The 19,551-nt window shown below is 37.6% G+C and overlaps 1 protein-coding gene across 2 annotated transcripts; it reads right to left on the bottom strand.

Moving 5' to 3' along the window:
* Positions 1–2,838: 2,838 nt before the first annotated feature.
* acp1 (acid phosphatase 1) lies at positions 2,839–18,482 on the bottom strand. Of its 2 annotated transcripts, none has more exons than XM_046060334.1 (6): positions 18,373–18,482; positions 17,714–17,787; positions 14,748–14,861; positions 7,166–7,227; positions 6,135–6,240; positions 2,839–3,167 (listed from the first exon to the last, which is right to left on the bottom strand). In XM_046060334.1, exons 1-6 carry the CDS (start codon positions 18,464–18,466, stop codon positions 3,090–3,092), a joined length of 528 nt encoding a protein of 175 aa, XP_045916290.1. In that variant the 5' UTR covers positions 18,467–18,482; the 3' UTR covers positions 2,839–3,089. The 2 variants fall into 2 exon arrangements, with proteins under 2 accessions (XP_045916290.1, XP_045916291.1); XM_046060335.1 differs by lacking the exon at positions 14,748–14,861 and adding an exon at positions 14,575–14,688.
* Between the last annotated feature and the right edge of the window lie 1,069 nt (positions 18,483–19,551).

The raw sequence follows: 19,551 nt of genomic DNA, 5'->3' as shown, positions 1-19,551 counted from the left end.
AAAAAAAAAAAAGAAGTTGGGAAAGAAGTGCCTTGGACAGTAAAAGGGAAGCCTAAAATACTCTGACCATCCCCGACTGATATTAGGCACTGCACTGCCCTTCAGTGAGGTCTGTTCTGCTAGCGCGTGGATTACTGCCACCCACCGCTGGGCCTCGATGGCTGGCTGTCACCACGAGGGAGCAACAAAACCAGACCAACAAAAAGTGGTGAAGAGCGGAGAAGTAGCTGAGAGAAACAAACATGGGGCCTTTTTTTCCAGCTGGCATCCAAAAAGATATTGCTAAAACAAACCAAAAAAAGAAAGGGATACGCATATTTTTATTTTGTTCATTTCTTTAAGAGAGGAGCAAAATCCAAATGTACTATTTTTAAGCATGCCTTCTGCGATTGGTTTGCTCTGTATGAGTGTTTTGGGTTGAGCCCCATCCATTCTACTGCACTACTGATTATGCAGACACAAAGTTCTCACAGACCCCTGGCTGGCAGTCGCGGCGTAGTTTCACCCACTGAGAAAGGACTGTGGTTAAATTATTAATTGCATGAACATTTCTCCGTGTCTTTGTGAGACATGCTAAAAAAAAGAAGGTGGGGTTGTTAGTTACAGCCCTCCGGTGGATTTTGGTAGAGTGTGGTACAGTCTATATTTATAAATTTAAATTGTCACAAGTTTCCACTGTACATACTTTACACCGTGACCACATAAAACAAGACAAATATGTACATGCTGTAAAGCAATGCATAAGAGGATTCCAGCTACCTAACCTAAATTAAAGTGACTGGCATTTACCAAATGGTTGTTAAATACAAAAATACACATATATGTATATACAAAAAAATCAAAATATATTTAAATAAATTATAAGATTGGTACAAATATGAATGGTCTTTGTTGTGTCCTGCATTTTCTCTAAAATTCCCATCTTGAAATGGGGAATGCTCCCTGAATGAGCACGACTGGACCAAGTTCTGGGACTACAGATTTTGTGAACTTCCCACTCCTGTTATAAGTGTTTGTCATATAAGAGAAAGTGCAGTGTGTTTTTTTTGTATGTTTTAAATAGATGTTGTGAAAAAATCATTTTTATGCAAACATTTACCAGAATGTGAGTCATAAAAATAACTCATAAAAGTTCCTTTCACCAAATAACTTATTTTCTCACTTTACTCCAGTGAAATTGTTTTTAGTTTTATTTGAATTTTACGATATGTGTTTGTGACATTTCTACTGCCGCACCGAAACAATAGAGGAATGGAATTTCATTTGCAGCGCTCACAGCATTAGAAATGCACATTTAGGGGCATCCCGGTGGTTGACTGGTTTAGGATGCCTACCATGTAACAGTAACATTCCCAGTTTGACTCTGGCTGGGGTCCTTTGTTGAATGTTATTAAACCTTCCCTGTTTTTCCTGCCTTTCTCCACTGCTATACCATAAAAAATGGCTAAAATGCCACACAAACCTTTGTCTCTTTCCAGAAACAATGTCTTAATTACTTCATACATACTTGGTATCAAAAAACAGTTCCTACAAACAATGTTGTCAAAAAAAAACCTTTTTTCTGGAAAGAGATGTTCCTGTTGAAGGTCTTAAATTCTTTAAAACTGTGAGCGCAACAAATAAAAATCCTATTCGCCTTTATTGTACTCTCTTCTTGCAGAGAGGCACCGCTCTCAGATATCTGTACACTAAATAAGAAGCTAAAGCAAGCAGCCGGTTAGCTTAGCTTAGCACAAAGACTGGAAACAAGGGGAAACACCTAGCACCTGGTTCTATGCATAAGTAACAAAGTTGGCCTACCAGCACCTCTAAAGCTCAGTAAATAACATTTTACATCTTTTTTTGTTTAATGCAGATAAAAAATAGTTTTATGAACTATGTGTCAGACTGTTTCTTAGCAATCAGAGGAGTTTCTAGAAAGTTACTGGTTCTGGCCAAGAAATTATTTAAAAAAAAATTGTAGTCTTGTGATCTTGTGTTTAAGGAGTTTAAAGTGAGTTGTATCAATCTTCTCATCTAGCTCTCGGCATGAAAGCTAATAAGTGTATTTCCCTAAATGTCAAAGTATTCTGAACTTTGTAGCCATCATTTGCTTGTGCCAGAGTAAATTTGTATAGGCTGTGGATTTCATACCTGGTATTAGGGAACTACTTTGCCTGATGCGTTTTATTTTGGGACTAAACAAAAGCACAGATTGGAAAATGTTGTGTCCAAAAGAAACATTTTCTAACTTGCGTCCAGAAAATCTCCCATTTTTGAAACCTTCCTCAATTAAGCTGTGCTTCACATGCAAATTCCTTTGCAGTTACCCCCCTACTACTTTCACAGATACACATACAAGGAAACTAAAACAAAAACCAAAATTCTTCAGCAATTGTCACCAATCCAGTCACCAGCTGATTTATCTAACATTTGGTTCCACCCTTGTTTAATGATTTACAGTCCCCTTTTCAATGTTAACTCTACTGTGTGGAAATTAATCACGCTGAGTGGTAACATCTATTGGCACGGACGAGTCCTCCCTTATGGGATTACCACCATTAAGTATTAAGTGGTGACTGGTGCACGGCAGAATAATTTACACGTACAAAACGGAATAACATTCAAAAGAAATTATCTTCCTTTCATATTTTTGGGTTTTTAAGTATCAGATATATTTGCTATATAATATTTGTAAGAATTTCTTGTGATAATAGGTCAGATAAAAAGAGTTGAGTACCAAACAAATCCAAATACATGCATCATCATCTGCTGGATAATTTCATTCATATAAATTCCTTAGCATATTCAAATTGTAAGATGAATGATTTGTGTGTAAAATCAAATTTCCAATAGTCATTCTCATTTATCCATTTTATTAATCACCTGAAGTTACAGTCTCCAAACATGTCCACACAGCATCCTTATAAATGCACACAATTTGTGGTCTGTATAACATTTACAACACTGAAACAAAGTGTTCTGGTTCTTTCAATGACACGTGCAAGACAGTTATATTGATGAGGTGTGCTTGTGTTACAGAGCCAAAGCATATTTGGTTGATTTTTCATCCAACAAATTCAACAAAGATCATATAAGGTGGGACGTTGTTAGGAGTTCACCTCCAGAAATGCTTTGCAGCAACGTACACACTGTTCGTACACCTTCTCAAAGTCCTCGTCACTCCCCTATAAGATAAAAGACAAAAGAAATGAGAAATCAAATAATCTTTACATACATCTTTTATTTAAAAATTGGTGGCAAAGAATTCAAATAATCTGATACTTATTACAGCTGTAGATATGTAGGGCCCATTCCGTGATGTGGTTTGAAAAAATATGATAAAAGATCCCAGACCTCCAACTGGCTTCAACTGTACACTTAATGTGAGCTTGAACCCACACTCAAATTTGGCAACACAGCATTTCCTTAGGGAGAAATATATTGCCAAAAGCATTTTTTTTTTCTTCATGTTTTGTTTTGACGGTTCAAAGTGGTTGGACTTAAATGCTTAAATCTTGATGCATTTTTTATGGTAAAGCTAACAAAACTTTTTGTGATTACTCGAACAAATGAACACAAATGTGAACTGAGGCACTGGACAAACGAGACGAACACTGAAAAAACAGCAGTTGCAGATCAATAACCACCAAGATGACAGGCCTTTTAATTAAAATAAAAAAAAGTTGCCTTTTAAAGTTTTAATCACATGAATTTCAAGATTTTTTATAGATTTTTTTTTTCAATATGCAGATTACTATTATTTAAGACAACAAAAAATTCACACCCTCACAAAAAACACCTCCATGAATCAATTATGAAAAAAGTATTCAAATAATTTTCTGTTGATCGACTACAACATTCTTTGTTTAATTGTTTCAGTTCTAAACACAACTTTGTCAGACATGTAGTACTAGAATAGCTGTAAGACTCTTTAACAAAACCAGCTACAGCCATGCAGAGAGCTCTTAGAGGTTGTAATTTAGCACAGCAGTGCTTCAAGATATATGCTAACATCAGCATGCTCAAAATGGCAATGCTAACATGCTGATAAGCAGGTTTAATGTTTACCTTGTTCACCATCTTAGTTTAGCCTGTTACCAACACAAAGTACAATTGAGGCTGAGGGCAATGTCATTAGTTTTTCAAAGTATTGGACAAACTGAAATGTTGACCTGATGGTGGCGCTAGGTGAAAAGTCAATGATACCGCTAGCATGGCTAAAAACACACACGCACACATCTGGTGTTTCTATTAATGCATGCATGCCATGATAAGTAATTGAATTCTATTAAAAATGTAGGTCTTCTGGGGATTTCAAGCTAAACTTGTTTAACAGCAAATTATGAATGTAAGCTCTCAATTATGTCTAGTAATAACAGTAAAAATGCCAAGAATAAAGAAAGGCGCTTTGGTGATTCAGCCATGCTGTGAGTTTGTTGTTATAATCACAGTAAATGGAGTAGAAAACGTACGTACATTTATCCAGACACATTTACAATGACTGTCCTTCACCTCTTTGCTCACTTTGTTGTCATGCTATGTGGTTCCTGGCGAGGGACCACAATCCAATACTGTCCAAACCACACTGACCGAAGAGTATTCATTCACGCCTCCTTTTGGCAAAAAAGAGCTACAAGACACTTGTGGATAGCCAAACAAAGAAAAGTGATGTTCATAGCCAAAATCTGAGACAAACTACTATACTTGACTACATCAATCGTGGTCAACCACAACCTCTTCTTCCGGCCACATCTCTAATAAAGTGATGACTGTTTTATTTTGAAAATATGAAAAGTGTGAGTGTCCCAAGGATCCCAAAGTCCTAAATGTAAATTGATGTAAATGTAAATTCATGTAAATTGACAACTTATCATCACTGATCAAACTCTCCAACATCTCTCAACCTTTATTCACTTCCACTTTTCCCGTTCTTGCCTTTCTCATTCATAACCTTCAAGAAGATAAAAGTCATCCAATGAACCATGTCCAAATAATTTGGCAGGACTTTTCAGAGAAGACAAGCACGTAAAAGGAACAAAACAGATGACTGAGCCATGGAGTGTGATTAAGCAAACTGAAAACAGTGAAGGTTACTGTTATTTGATAAATTTGGCATCACTGTACGTTTTGTAAAAGTAATTTATTGTGGTGTGTAAAGGGCTGGAACGCTTAAATAGCACATTTTTTACAGTTACAATCTAGACATTTATTCAAAATAAGTGAGCAAGGAACTGCTGCCGTTTTACTGTTGCAGGGCTGTTTATTTCATGAAACACATGCCTATATCCCATCTCTTCACGTGGAGAGTAAATTCTCTCCACAACTAACACGTGCACCAGAAGATATATATGCTGTGTCCAAAACTGTGGTCTCCACTGCGCAACATTTCCAGCATTTTTTCACGTCTATAAAACCCTTTTCTTATGATATATAGTACTCTGAACATGTGCATAGCCATTTGAAGAAGAGAAAATGACATTTTTCTGTGTTCTTTCCAAACAAAATTGACAGTTTACATTCACCATGAAACAGTTTTAAGTTTAGTTTTAAAAGGCCCGTAAAACTTATTTCCTCAACCAGCTTCTTACTTTGAGCAGTGGAACCGTACCTGAAAAACTTTTCCACCAATTCTACCAATTTTCCAAAAAGTTTTTTTTTATTTACATGACAGATTTTCTGTATTACTTGTTTTGTCTGAGTTCTTAATTTGAAGAGGATGGGTTAGAAAAGTGATGTCATGTACTTCTGTGCACCAATCAGAATTTAGCAACATTTGAATCATAATGTGATGGCAGTTGTGGGGTCATCCACACAGTCGAAACACAATAAGTTTTGCTAAGTAATAATATCAAAGGAAGTTGTTTTTTTCCCCCAAAACTTTAAAGTTGAATGTTGTTTATTTATTAATGAATATTTAATGCTATATGCCTTGGAAAATACACAAGATCAGAAGTTTTAGTTTTCTCAAGTGCAGATGGTTAAAATATGAGTGCTGTTATTCCAATATTTAAACAACATTGTTTAATTTGTCCCTGTTTCATAATGAAATTAAATATTTGTTCACTCCTCAGTATAACATAAAAGATCTTTAACATTGTGTTTTGTGACCAGTAATATTCAATATTTAAAAGTGAATATATTTGAATACTTACATAATACGGATCTTTGATGATCAGCTGCTTCTGAGGGTCATATGAACCAAGAAGCTCAATCTGTGCCTTGGCGTTTTTCACCAACTTTGCTTTTCTGTTCAAGTCACTGCAAACACAAGAGAAAATATGTAACTCCAGGAGAGCAGAATAAGAAAACGCTTGAAGGTTTTAACTTGTGACCTCTGGACAATATTTAGATTGTAGTATTGTTTTGTCTGCCATGTAGATATGAGGTGAGACGTCTATGTTTTCCTATGTGCAGAACTGTCATGTTAAAAATCCTTCCAATAATGTACAGAATGTGATTACCTTCTTCCAAAATCACTAACAGACGATGTTATAAGCTTGATTCAGGCAACATACAGAAAATTAAAATAACATCTCAACCTGTTGTACATCAAACTGAAACAGGAGGTATAAACACTTTCAAGCTGACAACAATGAGATGGGTTCTGTTAAAAGAAAACTACACATGGACTGAGTACATTTTGTCTAGGACAGGGTCTCATTTTCTCAGTCTCGTCAGCTTAACATTTGTGGAGAAAAAAATAATGTGGGAGAGAAAGGGAAGGGGAGGAAAAACTGCTCAAAGAGCAAAGACAAGGCATCCAAAGAACTCAGTAAGCTGCTTACAGATCAGATCTGCCATAGGCATGTGATCTCAAAATGATCCCTAAACGTTCAAAGTATCAGAAAATATCCCTCCCACTGACCTCTGGAAAGAGCTTAAGAAAGGATATTGCTCATTAAGGGGAGGCATTCACCTACACGTTAGTTAAAGCTCAATGTTACCTCCATTTTCATGTGCATGTGAACAAGTAGCACAGATCACTATCGAGACAGTTAGCAGGACAACCTAGTTTGACCCCATTCAAGGCAAATGTTTTTTTCTTTTTCTCCCAGGCCCTCATTGATATGTGTGACGGGACACTTAACACATGACACCAGTATTTTCAACAACTGTGTGCCCAACTGCAATCCACATTTGGAGAAATAATAAACACTGATGCTGTGAGCTGAAATAACTGTACCTCAAATTGCTCTCATCCATGCAGAGAATGTACTCAAAGCTCATGAAATCATCCTTGGTCACCTGGAAGTCGGGAAGAAATGCAGGACAAAACAAATATTACTTTTGGCTCGGTGTGGAAACACAGTACGGCCTGCAGAGCCTCTCTCCGGTTCTTCAATCATATGCAGTGAAAATCAAACATTTCCAATACAACAATAAAGACAGCCTAGTCATGGAAATACACATTTAATGTTATAAATGTTAAGATTTTCATGAAATCAAACAATGTTTTTGATACTATTAATGGTCAGCATTTTTTCAGGAATTACATTCGGTTTTTTAAGTTTTCAATGTTAGTGGCGGAGTCCGCCACTCCTGCGCTGGACTCCTATTGCCTTCACATGCACAAGGGATTCACAGCAAACAGTGCATACGACGCAAACATGAACATAATGTACTTGTCACCCAGGTTAGCTCTAACAGCGACTGTTCATCGAAGTTGCTTATACAAAACAGAAATTTTCAGCAGTTTTTGTCAGCATATCGTTTTCAGATTTTGCAAGGGAGTAATAAACACTATGGAGCCAAAGCGAGCTGTAAGACGAGGAGTTAACCAACCAACTTTACGGTGCCCCGCTGTTATGTGGAAATCTACTCTCGACTTGTGCAGCATGAAATCACATTATTGTTCATTGACTTCTTTGTTAAAAGAACTTGAGTATGTTTGGCTGAACTATAAACAGATATACCAGAACTTTTTGATGATGTTATATATACGGACAAAATAGCAGCTCGCAGAGTTTTTGATGTAGTTTTAAACTGCACTTGCCATTACCACGGTAATCACCAGTGTGGCCAAATCAACAAGGGCTTCGATCTTGAGGATAACAACTTGATTCTGGACATGCTGAAAACTGGGTTATGAAAGCTGCACATCTGTAAGCATGCGGAGGGGTGTTGTGCAAAGTGCTCACTGTGCTTCGGGATGATTTAATGGAACGAGATGAAATAAAAAACAGGCAGCCCCCTGAATAGTTTTGAAGGGTTCTGAGAGACGATTTATATGGATGCCAAGAAGAACAAGAACAAGACACGAATAAAATGCCTGCAATGATCCAGATGTTGAGGGACACATTCAATCACAGAGACAGCTGTGGTCATTCATGTAACACCACAGCAGTAAACAGACAATTATTATGACTGTTTTGAATCCATGTTTTTATTCCTAGTCTGGTTGTAGCCATGGTGGTCGGATGACTTTTTTAAAAAAAAATCTCTCACACTTTACTTTCACACAGGTTGGTCATCTGTCGCAGTAATAATCACAGAAGCTGTTGATCTCTCTGCTGCTACCTTGCGCTCTCACACTCTAACTGAAACAGTGGCTGACAGAAACCTCGGTTTGATTTCTGAAATATGTGCCTGAGAGTGAGCTGGGAGGGTGTTAATATAAATGAGGAATAAGCAGGGTGCGCCACATGGCATAATTCAAGTTCAGCAAGTTTGAAAGATAAGATAAAGCCCTGAGAAGATATGAAGAGATATCGCAAAATTGTGGGAAATTTATCAATGGTAGCCCTTTTTTTGTTGAAGACATTCTGACAAATCACAGTAGGAAAAGCACAGGTTTAAATAACAAAAATAAATACAGCCACAAGCAGCAATGATCGGGAATCAAGCAAGTCGTGAAAAACGCAATATTTGACATTTTCACAAGAGAAGAACAGATGCAGACTACTTAAGAGATTAAAGAGATGAAAGAATTCAGACTTTAAGATAATTGCAGGAACACAAACTTGATCTTTACAGCATCGCCTTGAGATCAGAGAGTGTCATAGTATTATTGGATCTCAGTGCTACACGGTCGACCACAACATATTACTAGACAGACTTGAAAACTGGGTTGGACTTTCTGGCACAGTACTAAAATGGTTTGAATCCTACTTAAAGGACAGGGACTACTTTGTGTCTATAGGTAATCACACATCTGAGCTGACAAAAATGACATGTGGAGTTCCCCAAGGGTCCATTTTGGGACCTCTTTTGTTTAAAATTTACATGCTTCCACTGGCTCAGATTATGAAAAACAACAAAATATGTTACCATAATTATGCAGATGACACACAAATTTACATAACCAATTCACCAGGGGACTATGATCCCATACGGGTGCTGAGTAACTGTATTGAGCAGGTCAACGGCTGGATGTGCCAGAATTTTCTTCAATTGAACAAATATAAAACTGTTAAAGTTATTGTTTTTGGAGCCAGGGAGGAACGATTGAAAGTCAGTGCTCGACTTCAATCTGTAACGTTAAGAACCACAAATCAAGCCAGAAATCTTGGTGTAGTCATGGACATACTATCACTTGAAGAATATATCAAGGATTAAAGGACTTATGTCTCAGCAGGACCTGGAAAAGCTTATCCATGCATTTATCTTCAGTCGACTCGACTACTGTAACAGTGTCCTTGCAGGGCTCCCTAAGAAATCCATCAGCCAGCTGCAGCTGATTCAGAATGCTGCTGCTCGAGTCCTCACTAAGACCAAAAAGGTGGATCACATCACTCCAGTTCTGAGGTCTTTACATTGGCTTCCTGTATGTCAAAGAATTGATTTCAAAATCCTGCTGTTAGTTTATAAAGCACTAAATGGTTTAGGGCCAAAATACATTTCTGATCTTCTGCTTCGTTACGAACCATCCAGACCTCTCAGGTCGTCTGGGGCAGGTTTGCTTTCTGTCCCCAGAGTCAAATCTAAACAAGGAGAAGCAGCGTTCAGTTATTATGCTCCGTATATCTGGAACAAACTCCCAGATAACTGCAGGTCTGCTGAAACTGTCAGTTCTTTTAAATTAAGACTGAAAACTTTTCTTTTTACCACTGCTTTTAATTAAATATTTAAGATTTTTCTTTTTACCACTGCCTTTAACTAGTAGATTGATAACTTACACTGCACTGTAACTTTTACTGTCCTGTTTTCTTTTTCTTTGTTTTTAGCTTTTTACCATTGCTTTTAATTAAATATTTACACGGTGAGAAATGAGTAGGTAACTGAGTGAAAAGATAATGAGAGAGAGATTGAACAGAGTGAAGGAAGTGGTCTTAAATCTCGCAACTGAGTGATTTGCAGGAACCTCTGTCCACCTGTAAACGCGCAGGTGGGTCCAGAGTATAACTGGATCAAAGCGGCCTGCGGACAGACATGTCCTGGTTTCTCTGTAGTGTCCGAGGGTTTTTGGAGTTTCAGTGGACCCAAAGATTGCTATGGACCCGAGTACAGACCAGCTAGAGAGAGTAGATTAAGTGTACTTCTCTGTTTATTCTCTTTTCAAAATAATTGTAACTCAATTATTTGCTCAACTCCTCAGCCTGTTTTTATTTTCATATGCACTGTAACTGTTATTATTTTTTTAATGTGTATTTTTTCAATTTCCCTATGTTGCTTTTAAACTTTTTTATATTTCCCTGTTGCTTTTATGTTTTAGGGAAAGCACTTTGAATTACCTTGTTGTTGAAATGTGCTATACAAATAAACTTGCCTTGCCTATATGTACCGGACTACTGGGTGAAATGTTCAACCCACCTGCGACATTTTGTGTTTCCAAGGTTTAAAGTTTAAGCTGCACAAACACTTTTTAGCAAAGAAAAATAAGAAAGTGTCAAAAGATCCAAATAAAAGAGACCTTAGACTCACTAGGATCTGAACAACCCCACAGTCAGCAAGTCTGACTCTCTCACTTGGGGCTCTGAATCCTGGAACGTCAGATCTGCAGAGTAGGTGACTTCCTGACTGAGCTACTGGTGAGAAGCTGTTTCCACACACCTGCTCAGTTAGTAGTTAGTAAGGACATCACATGTGCCAGACCTGGATGGTTTTGTCAGTTAAAACTTCAAAACGCTTACTGTCAAGACGTTGGTGAGGCAAAAAAAAAAAAAAAAATTCACACATCATTCTATTGGTTTTGAGTGTTTTGTCAATTATTTTGGTGGCATTTGAACCATAACTTAGCCAAAAATAAAATGTTGTGCATACTGTAGGAGTTATAGCAAGATACGGAAGATCACTGCAGACTCACCGTTTGACCGATCTGAAAACCCTTTGCAACTCTCGATATGGGCCATATAGAGAATGTCTGTGTTGATTTTAGTACAGTTTGAAGAAAGACTTGTGGAGATATAAATGTTAATTGAATTAGCATATTCTGAAAAATATAGTGACTGACTTCTGAATTGACCATAGGTTGCAGGCCCTGTGAGCATTCACAGGTGGAGGCTGGTGTGTAAATAGATAATGAATGACTGTAGCCAAAGCAGTTAAAATAATATTAAATGTGTCTTCATAGGAGGAGTTATAATTGTTGACAAATACATTTAAATACATAGTTTGTTATAAACAATTTATTAAATGTTTTTATTCTGCTTAGAAAGTAAAGTGTTATAGCATATTTAGATTTCATATATTTCCTTTTTTAGATTTTTTAAATATAATATTACATACTACTGCATGTAACAACAACAATAATATACAGAAGTGTTAAGTTAAAAGTTAAAAATGCTAAATTTAAAAAATCTATTACATACAATAACCATTTAAATGACAGCCTGCACAGAGCAACCTTAGGCTGTGTCTGGATTGTATCATAGTTTAAAACATTGCCAACACTTATTTTATCTAAATGTTGACTTACTGATAACATATTGATGAGTATGAAATAAAAATTTATGCTCTCTTAAATCTAATGACTGGTTCGCAAGTTCTCATGAGGCATTAAACACTTCACATGGGTTTTTATGGCTCACTGCAGAGCATGTTTGCTTAATTAAACAAACACATTTGTTTATGTGGGGATACCGTTGTCTCCAAACCATCTCCCTTTTGGCCAGTCTACTTGGAAACTGGCAGCGACAGAAGGTCAGCAAAGTTCACTGAGTAACGAAATTGGGGGTAAGGGGAAGAAAAAATAAAGGGTGGGAGCAAAAGTAAGTGATAGAAATGAAAAGGGTGATAAAGGAAAAGAGGAAAGAGCAAAAGCTTGTCAAAGCCCATTGTGTGGATTTGGCTGGGTTTAAGCCAATGACTGAGCCTCCACGTCCCTACTTTGAGGAGATTAGATGAGTGTCTGACTGAACGATTTGCAGACAGACAAACCAACAAGACAGCAGAACTCAAGCGCAGGGTGAAGTTCTCTCAGGGAAACATAAAGAAAGTGTTTTTAGGGCATAGGGGAGTAGGAGTTACGCTGAGGATAAGTCAGCACAGCGCAAAGCCTGAAGGCCCTAGATGGACAAACATCTTGGTGTAATTTCAGGCCTGTTTCAAGATTTGAAACACATGCTGCGAGGTGATACAAACATTGGCTCTATCGATATTTCATACACAACACAGGGCACCATCATGATACACAGCAGTATAGACACAGGCCTAGTGAACAGATTCACAACCAAACACACACAAAATATATTTCCAAGATAATAAGACTATAGTCTCAAAATCCATATCAGAAAACCTGTACAATGGTAAAAACTGCCATCTTGAATTTAAAACTTATTCATTAACATCATTACTTGATGTATTTGGGGAAAAAAGGTCCCTAAAATTGTTCAATAAATCTAAAAAGTAGATAGCCACTTAGAAATAAAAGCACATTTTAAACAGCTCAAGTAGCACATAAAGTAGAGGCAAAAAAAACAAAAGGAACTTAGACAGGACTAAACTTACTGCAGAAATATAACACAAACAACACAAAACAAACAAAAAAAAAAACATATAAAAAAACAAATAAGTAGCTTGCCAGTCTCGTCTTTCCTGAGTCACATTATCTCTTAAACCCTATTGTTATGTCCTCAGAATCTGAACCAGCTGATGCGTCCTGCGGAGTTCAGCTAACTGTCACAAGAGGTCACTGTAATTGAGGTTTAAGCTAAACCTGCTGCAAACTGTAACTGAGAGAAGAGTGAAGAATAACTGTTCAAAGGGGCATTTCTACAGTTCTTATCATTTTAATATCAAATATAAGTTCATCTCTTTCACCATATGTGCCATTATAAAGACCTATCTTATATAAATGTTATATTGTGTAAGCTGTGTGCAAAGCGACAGACATTTTATAAAGCATATGATTGTAGGGGCGAACTGAACTGGCCACCACACTCAGACAATCTACTCACAACAAAGCTTTGTTTTAAAGGCGTCATAGGCTAAAAGGGTTGGGAACCAAGGTATTAGTGTAACACCAGTAAATATCTGTGCCCACTGTAAGGGTATTTTACAGAATTTTCTCTAGCAGGTAAAGAAGAAAAGTTAATAAATTGTGTGCACACTCATTTTATTACACTAACAACTAATCCTGGTCCCTCTACAGGGTTATTTTTTCCAGAGCTAGAGTCTGGGTTTGAATCAGTTTTCATTTAATTTGTGATGATGCGGGTGTGTTAAAGCAGGGAGTAGTTAATCATTAATGAAACACAGGGCTACATTGTAAAAATCTGGCACTGACAAACTGAAACAGATTTTCTATTCCACCATTTGCAAAGGAAGAGCTTGTGTGGACAGAGCAATCATGTAAAACTCTGGTCCCACACTAGAAGATAACTGGGCCGATTTTGGGTCCAATTCGCCCCTCCCAAAAATTGCGGTGGCGTTCTCAATCTATGGCATGGTTGAAACAGAGTAACGGGCCAAATGATCATGTAGTGAGAAGAGTGTATAGACATAAAACCAAGGTCAGCGACTAGATCAGAGGCCGTATCGCAAATATCAAACATGTTTTAGTATGTACGATTCGAAATCAGGAAGACTTGAATCATTTCCTGTACTGTGATGGAACAGCGATGGAACAAAAAAGCCCCAACAGCCAATGAGAGTAAACCAACCAGGAAGTGTTACCAACACGTTGTATATTTGCTTGCACTATAAAATGTATAAACCTTGCAGATGTCCTCTTCACAGTCACGAGTTCATCCACAGTTTCATCCTTTTTTTTTGTTTTTCTCTGCAGAACATGGCACACACAAGTGCAACTAGCACTAATTAGTCTGCCTCCATGTTCGTTTATTTCTGAAGTCACGTTTGATCACGCGAGTTGCTGTGAGATCTGAAGTCCCCAGAACCGCCACTCTGAAAATGTGTGGTCATGAGTCTTGGCTGAATTGTCTGGTGTGTGTGTTCTTACAATTAAAATATATTAATAATTCTGTTGTTATGTCTGTGGCATCCCATGTTTTTAAAATCTGTCGGCATTCCAGGCATTAGAAAAAAAATTTTGAGCCTGTGTTGAACTAGAAAAAGCTCCAGTAAGCTGGTCATACATTGAGTCACAGAGCAACAGCAACACCTGGGTGTCTAGAAGGCACCATCTTACCAACATTATACTAATAAACACAAATATCAATGGGGTGAGAGGAGCCACGGGACATTTGGTTGTACCTGTCGGGCCCTGTGACTCGTCTCAATGCCATGCCTCCTTAGGCAGGCCAGACCGCGGGCATCCGGTGAGCTGCCTATATTCCAGTCGGATGTGGCACCACTGTCTATGATCCACTGCAACAACACAGAAAAAAAGGGGGGCGCTAACTAGGTGGAGAGGTGGGTGGTCGTACCTGCCTGGCCACATGCCTCATGGGCACGTCATGTTTCTTCATACAGGCTTGACCGCGGTAGTCTGGAGGGTTTCCTAGCTCATAGGTGGAGGTGGCGGCACTGTCTATCCTCCACTAGGCAAAGCAGAGCACGGGGAACAATAAAAGGGTAAGAATGCTTCATACTCTCATGTACAGGCATGTGGTAGGTGGTACAGCTTTTACAGGATTAGAAGTGAAACTCAACAGGTGGAATTTAGGACAAATGTTTCATTGTTATGTATTGTTGGGCCTGATAAGGATGACTTATTTCACTCCAGTTTAGACATCTTATATCAGTGTATTGTATTTACCATTTCAACCGCAGCATTATATAACAAACCAGTACTTTGTGTACGAATATTGCCATACTATCAATAACTAGGTGTTAAAAATCTTTAAATGTATCCTGTGATTATCAACTCAATTACTATGGATAGGGTTTGTTTAACCTGCCACCAATAGGTATTCATTTCCCACTTAATAACAATAATCAGTGGATGTAATAGTAGGGAAGACCGGGTATGGTTGTAACATGGGGAGAGTTGTAACAAAACCAATTCCAGCAATTAGAGGTAAGAAAGGAGTCATGAGATCATTTCAGTGTTTACCTACTGCCTCCCCGATCAGGCATAGTAGTTGGCAAGGCCGGTAACAAGTACATTCAGAATATATACAAACAATTATTTTGAGGTAAGAATGTAAATTTTTTGACCTGGACTATATTTTGTTTAGTATCTATTGCAGATACAATTGTATGACTTATACTAGATTGAATTGTCGTTTCTTAGGCAACGTGTGATGCATTTTTCCCTATTTAATTAATTTCAAACCGCTATGCTAATACAGCTAGCTAAACAATGACTGACAGGGGTGGGTTGTAACACTTCAATAAAAAGTGTCACAACTAGGGATGGGGATCGAGACCCGGTTCCAAAATTTCTCAAAACCCGAAAATCAATAAAGGTTCGTGCTTATCGATACTGCTATCGTGACTTGCGGGTCCTATGATGTAACGTTATGTCTCGAGCATCAAATCTGATTTAATTTGAAACGCAATGGATAAGAAAATCATCAGGCTGCGGTCTCTGCTTCCTCTCTGTCGGCTCCTACATACACACACATACTCACACAGCGGCAGCAGAGCGAGAGGCTGCGCCGTCGCGGTGGAATACGGTGAGGGTTAAGTTAGCTCCAAACTACTGTAACGTTAGTTGATGACAGCTACGCTCGTTACTGTAAGTACGTGCAAGAAAACCTTCGCAAGTAAAAACACAATACTTTATCAATACACCTGTCTGTAATGTAACGTTAAACATGTAGAAATGGTTAATTTAATCATCTCTGTCCTCAGTATCTCATCCTGTATGTTTTATACAAACACTGCTAACGCTAGCTTGGCATTAGCCAAATGTTAAAAACAAGCTAAATAGAAAGCTGTCTGTCTGGAGCACAGACTGGTCTGTAGTCTTAAAATCTCAGCTGCTGGCTGAGACACACCAGACGCTCCTCCTCCTACCTGGTAACTTACCTGCAGCCAGCGAGAGAGGAGGAGGGACTGATACAGACTGATGTTGTTCTTTCTAAACGTCACTCACTACTTGTGATGTCACATAAAGTTATTGAGTTACCTTGCTGCTGAAAATTAATGTTGCTGTTCTAGAAACAACATTTAGCTGTATTTAAAATATTAAATTCAATATATATATATATATATATATATATATATATATATATATATATATATATATATATATATATATATATATATATATATTTATTTATTGCAAATGATATGTCATCTCAATATATAACGTTCTCGCACATTGAATATTTCACGTGCAGGCCTAACTCATACCCGTTGGGTCTGGTCTTACTAAATAACCATCACTAAAAAATAGTAGTAAAAATAGTAAAGTATCGATAGTGGTATCGATAAAGAATCGGATTGTTAAGCAGTCTCAATAAGGGTATCAATAAAAATTAACGGTCCCCATCCCTAGTCACAACAATCCCCTATAAGGACTTTCTTGAATTTAAAAATTTAGAGTGTCCTATGGAGTCTATGGGTCTACACCAGGCCTGCACTCCAGGGTTACCAGCAATCATTTGTCAACACTTTGACCTGTGCTTGAAGTGTTGCCAGTACTCCCCATTCACATGTTGGCGTGTGTATCAGCACCCAATCTTTTCCCTGCTCAGTCTCCATAAGTGGAGAGGGCAGAAAAGAATACCGGAAGCTTGTGAAAAGTGCTGGTGCCCAAGAAAAAGTCCTGGTACACAAAAGAGTAAAATGTAGAAGTGCTGATACTGCGTACTGGTGAGCACCGGCCCACTTCAAGCACTGACTGTGACTCTGATTAAGAATTTAAACACACTGACACACACACACAGACAGTAGTTTAGTTAAAGAGAGAGAGAGAGAGAGAAACATTGTTATTTTATTTCACTATACCTGTTTTTTAAGCATATCATATGGTGTGGCATCCATTTTTGCTTCTTTTGTCTAACTGTTACAACCTATGCCAGTAGTGGGGTAGGTTGTAACAAAGGAACAACATGTATTTGACATCAATTTTCTTTTAGAGGACTGAATTGGTGCCATTTGTAGTAAACAAATGTGGGTACTTTGTATAAAAGTAGTTGTAGTTGCTGAAGCAAAAAGTGTTACAACCATAACCGGTCTCCCCTACAGTGCATAGTATTTGTAACTAATGTAGTTAAACTGGTTTGGTCATTTGAGTGCTTCTATGTGCTTAATACTTTCTTTCTGTTTCTGTTCTGCTAACTTGAGAATTGTGCTAAATGACATTCCCTCAGGAAAAGCTCTCTTTGTAAGTATAAAAAAAAAAAAACAATTCCATCATCAGATGTAATAGTGGGCCAATGCAATTAATGACCTGTGTTATAAACGTACAATGTAATAATGAATTAATAATAAACATTACCTTATCAACAACCCCAGCATCAGTTGCCATCTTCCTGAAGACTGCTTCAGCGATGGGGGATCTGCAGATATTCCCTGTTCAAAGCCAGAGACGCCACGACAAAAACTTAAAAACCAGGAATTAAAAAAAAAAACAAGTACCCAGCTAACACTACATCTGACAACAAAATAGCATGATACAATTAACACAGTGCAAAAGATACATTATCTGTGTCCAAATGGTCCAAATGCGGGTCCATAATAACAAATACAGACCACTTTGCTGATGATAAGCAAGAGTTCATAACAGAGCACCGATGTCATAAACTGACACATTTCCGAGAAGCTGTCACCAAAACTCGTCGCTACTGTCAAAGTAACAATACTCGGCGTTTCTACAGAACACACTGATGCATAAGTGAAGTAGCTCTAGTGAAAAGTTTAACGTTATATGACAGAGTTCACAGCATCGCACTCATTCATTTAACAGATGACTTAGTTAGCTGAAACACTTCAACTGAAACACGTCAGCTAACTCAGCTCTCTTGGGTAAATAACAGCGCCTAAATAAACCTCTAAAATGCTTCACAGTAACGTTAGTACACTGGTCGTGTGCGGTGTTTGTTTTACACGGCCACACTCAATCTGTGCTTTTAGGCTTTTAATTTAAACGGCTCTTACCCAAGCAAACGAACAAAACCGACTTTGTACTACTGGCCGCCATGTTGTTGTAAGTTAAGGGTCCTGTGTGACGCCGCAACCAGGTGGTGGCCATCTAGCGCCTGAACGAGAAGAAGCCTGAAAATGCTACAGTTGTGATTATCATTGTTTTTAAGTCTTAAAATCTCACATTTCTTTAAGTTTAGAGACATCCCATAAGTTATGGAGAAATGTGTAAAACTCAAAATATTTATCCTTGTTACAATTATTAGGTCCTCTTTTACCAATCAAACTTTTATTGGCCTACTTATTTTGTAGTTCACAGAGGTGGAAAGTTAAACTAAGTACATTTACTTAAGTATTGTACTGTTTATTTGCATTGTTTGCTGCTTTCTCTACTACATTTCACTTTGCTACGCTTTTTCACTACTAATTATCGTGTGAATTAATTTTCACATTTAGCATTAATGGTCATTTTCATTTTTGTAAAATATGATGCATTTGTGTAGCTAGAACTAAAAACATTGACCAACAACAACAGCAAAATGCTGCTTACAAATAAATGCATCAGTAACAGTAATCAAAAAATATCACTTATATAATAATATACTGTAACACTTAGAAAGTCCATTCTGCTTAACAAGTATGATAAGTTAAGTGCATTGGATGAATGTCTTTGTTGTTGGTCTTTTTTACTGTTTTGCTGATAATATTTGCAGACGGCAGGTTCATTCTTATTACGATGACTTGTTCTTGATCAATCTTTGGTATCCAGTAAATAGTACATTCATGTTTTGCTGGACAGGAAAGTACCATTTTGTGATGATTTGAAACATGCAAAACTGGCTCACTAGCCTGTAACACTCACTATTATTTTATTGCAATAGTCAATCCAAGATGTGAAGTAGGGTAATAAATGTTTAGAGTTACAGGGAGAACTTTATCATTTTATTTCTCAGAAGTTCTCAGATCCCTCGAATTACAGACACAATCTGACAATAGTTGATTCATTATCACGTCATGTTTAGTGAAACCCATTCTTTTTATGTACAACAACATCGGTAAATCTGGGCTTGGGGTCACCCTGGACTACAAGAAGATTAAATTATCATATACTGGGTAACGCTTTGCTCAGTCATGGTGTGAAATACGCAGCTCATGATCATCTTTCTGTACTGTGTAACTGTTATATACAGCATA

This window comes from Micropterus dolomieu, linkage group LG10 (assembly GCF_021292245.1).
Source record: "Micropterus dolomieu isolate WLL.071019.BEF.003 ecotype Adirondacks linkage group LG10, ASM2129224v1, whole genome shotgun sequence".
In the NCBI taxonomy this organism is placed as follows: domain Eukaryota; kingdom Metazoa; phylum Chordata; class Actinopteri; order Centrarchiformes; family Centrarchidae; genus Micropterus; species Micropterus dolomieu.
The sequence above is the reverse complement of the archived record's forward strand: the minus strand, read 5'-3'. Positions and strand labels throughout refer to the sequence as shown.

Bases quoted from the DNA above. Each gene is read 5' to 3' on its own strand.
- acp1 (XM_046060334.1), bottom strand. From the start codon at position 18,466: ATGGCCACCACCTGGTTGCGGCGTCACACAGGACCCTTAACTTACAAC. The intron at 17,788-18,372 runs GTAAGAGCCGTT...GGCTTTGAACAG, and splicing joins GGTTTTGTTCGTTTGCTTGG to GGAATATCTGCAGATCCCCC. The intron at 3,168-6,134 runs GTAAGTATTCAA...TTTATCTTATAG, and splicing joins TCATCAAAGATCCGTATTAT to GGGAGTGACGAGGACTTTGA.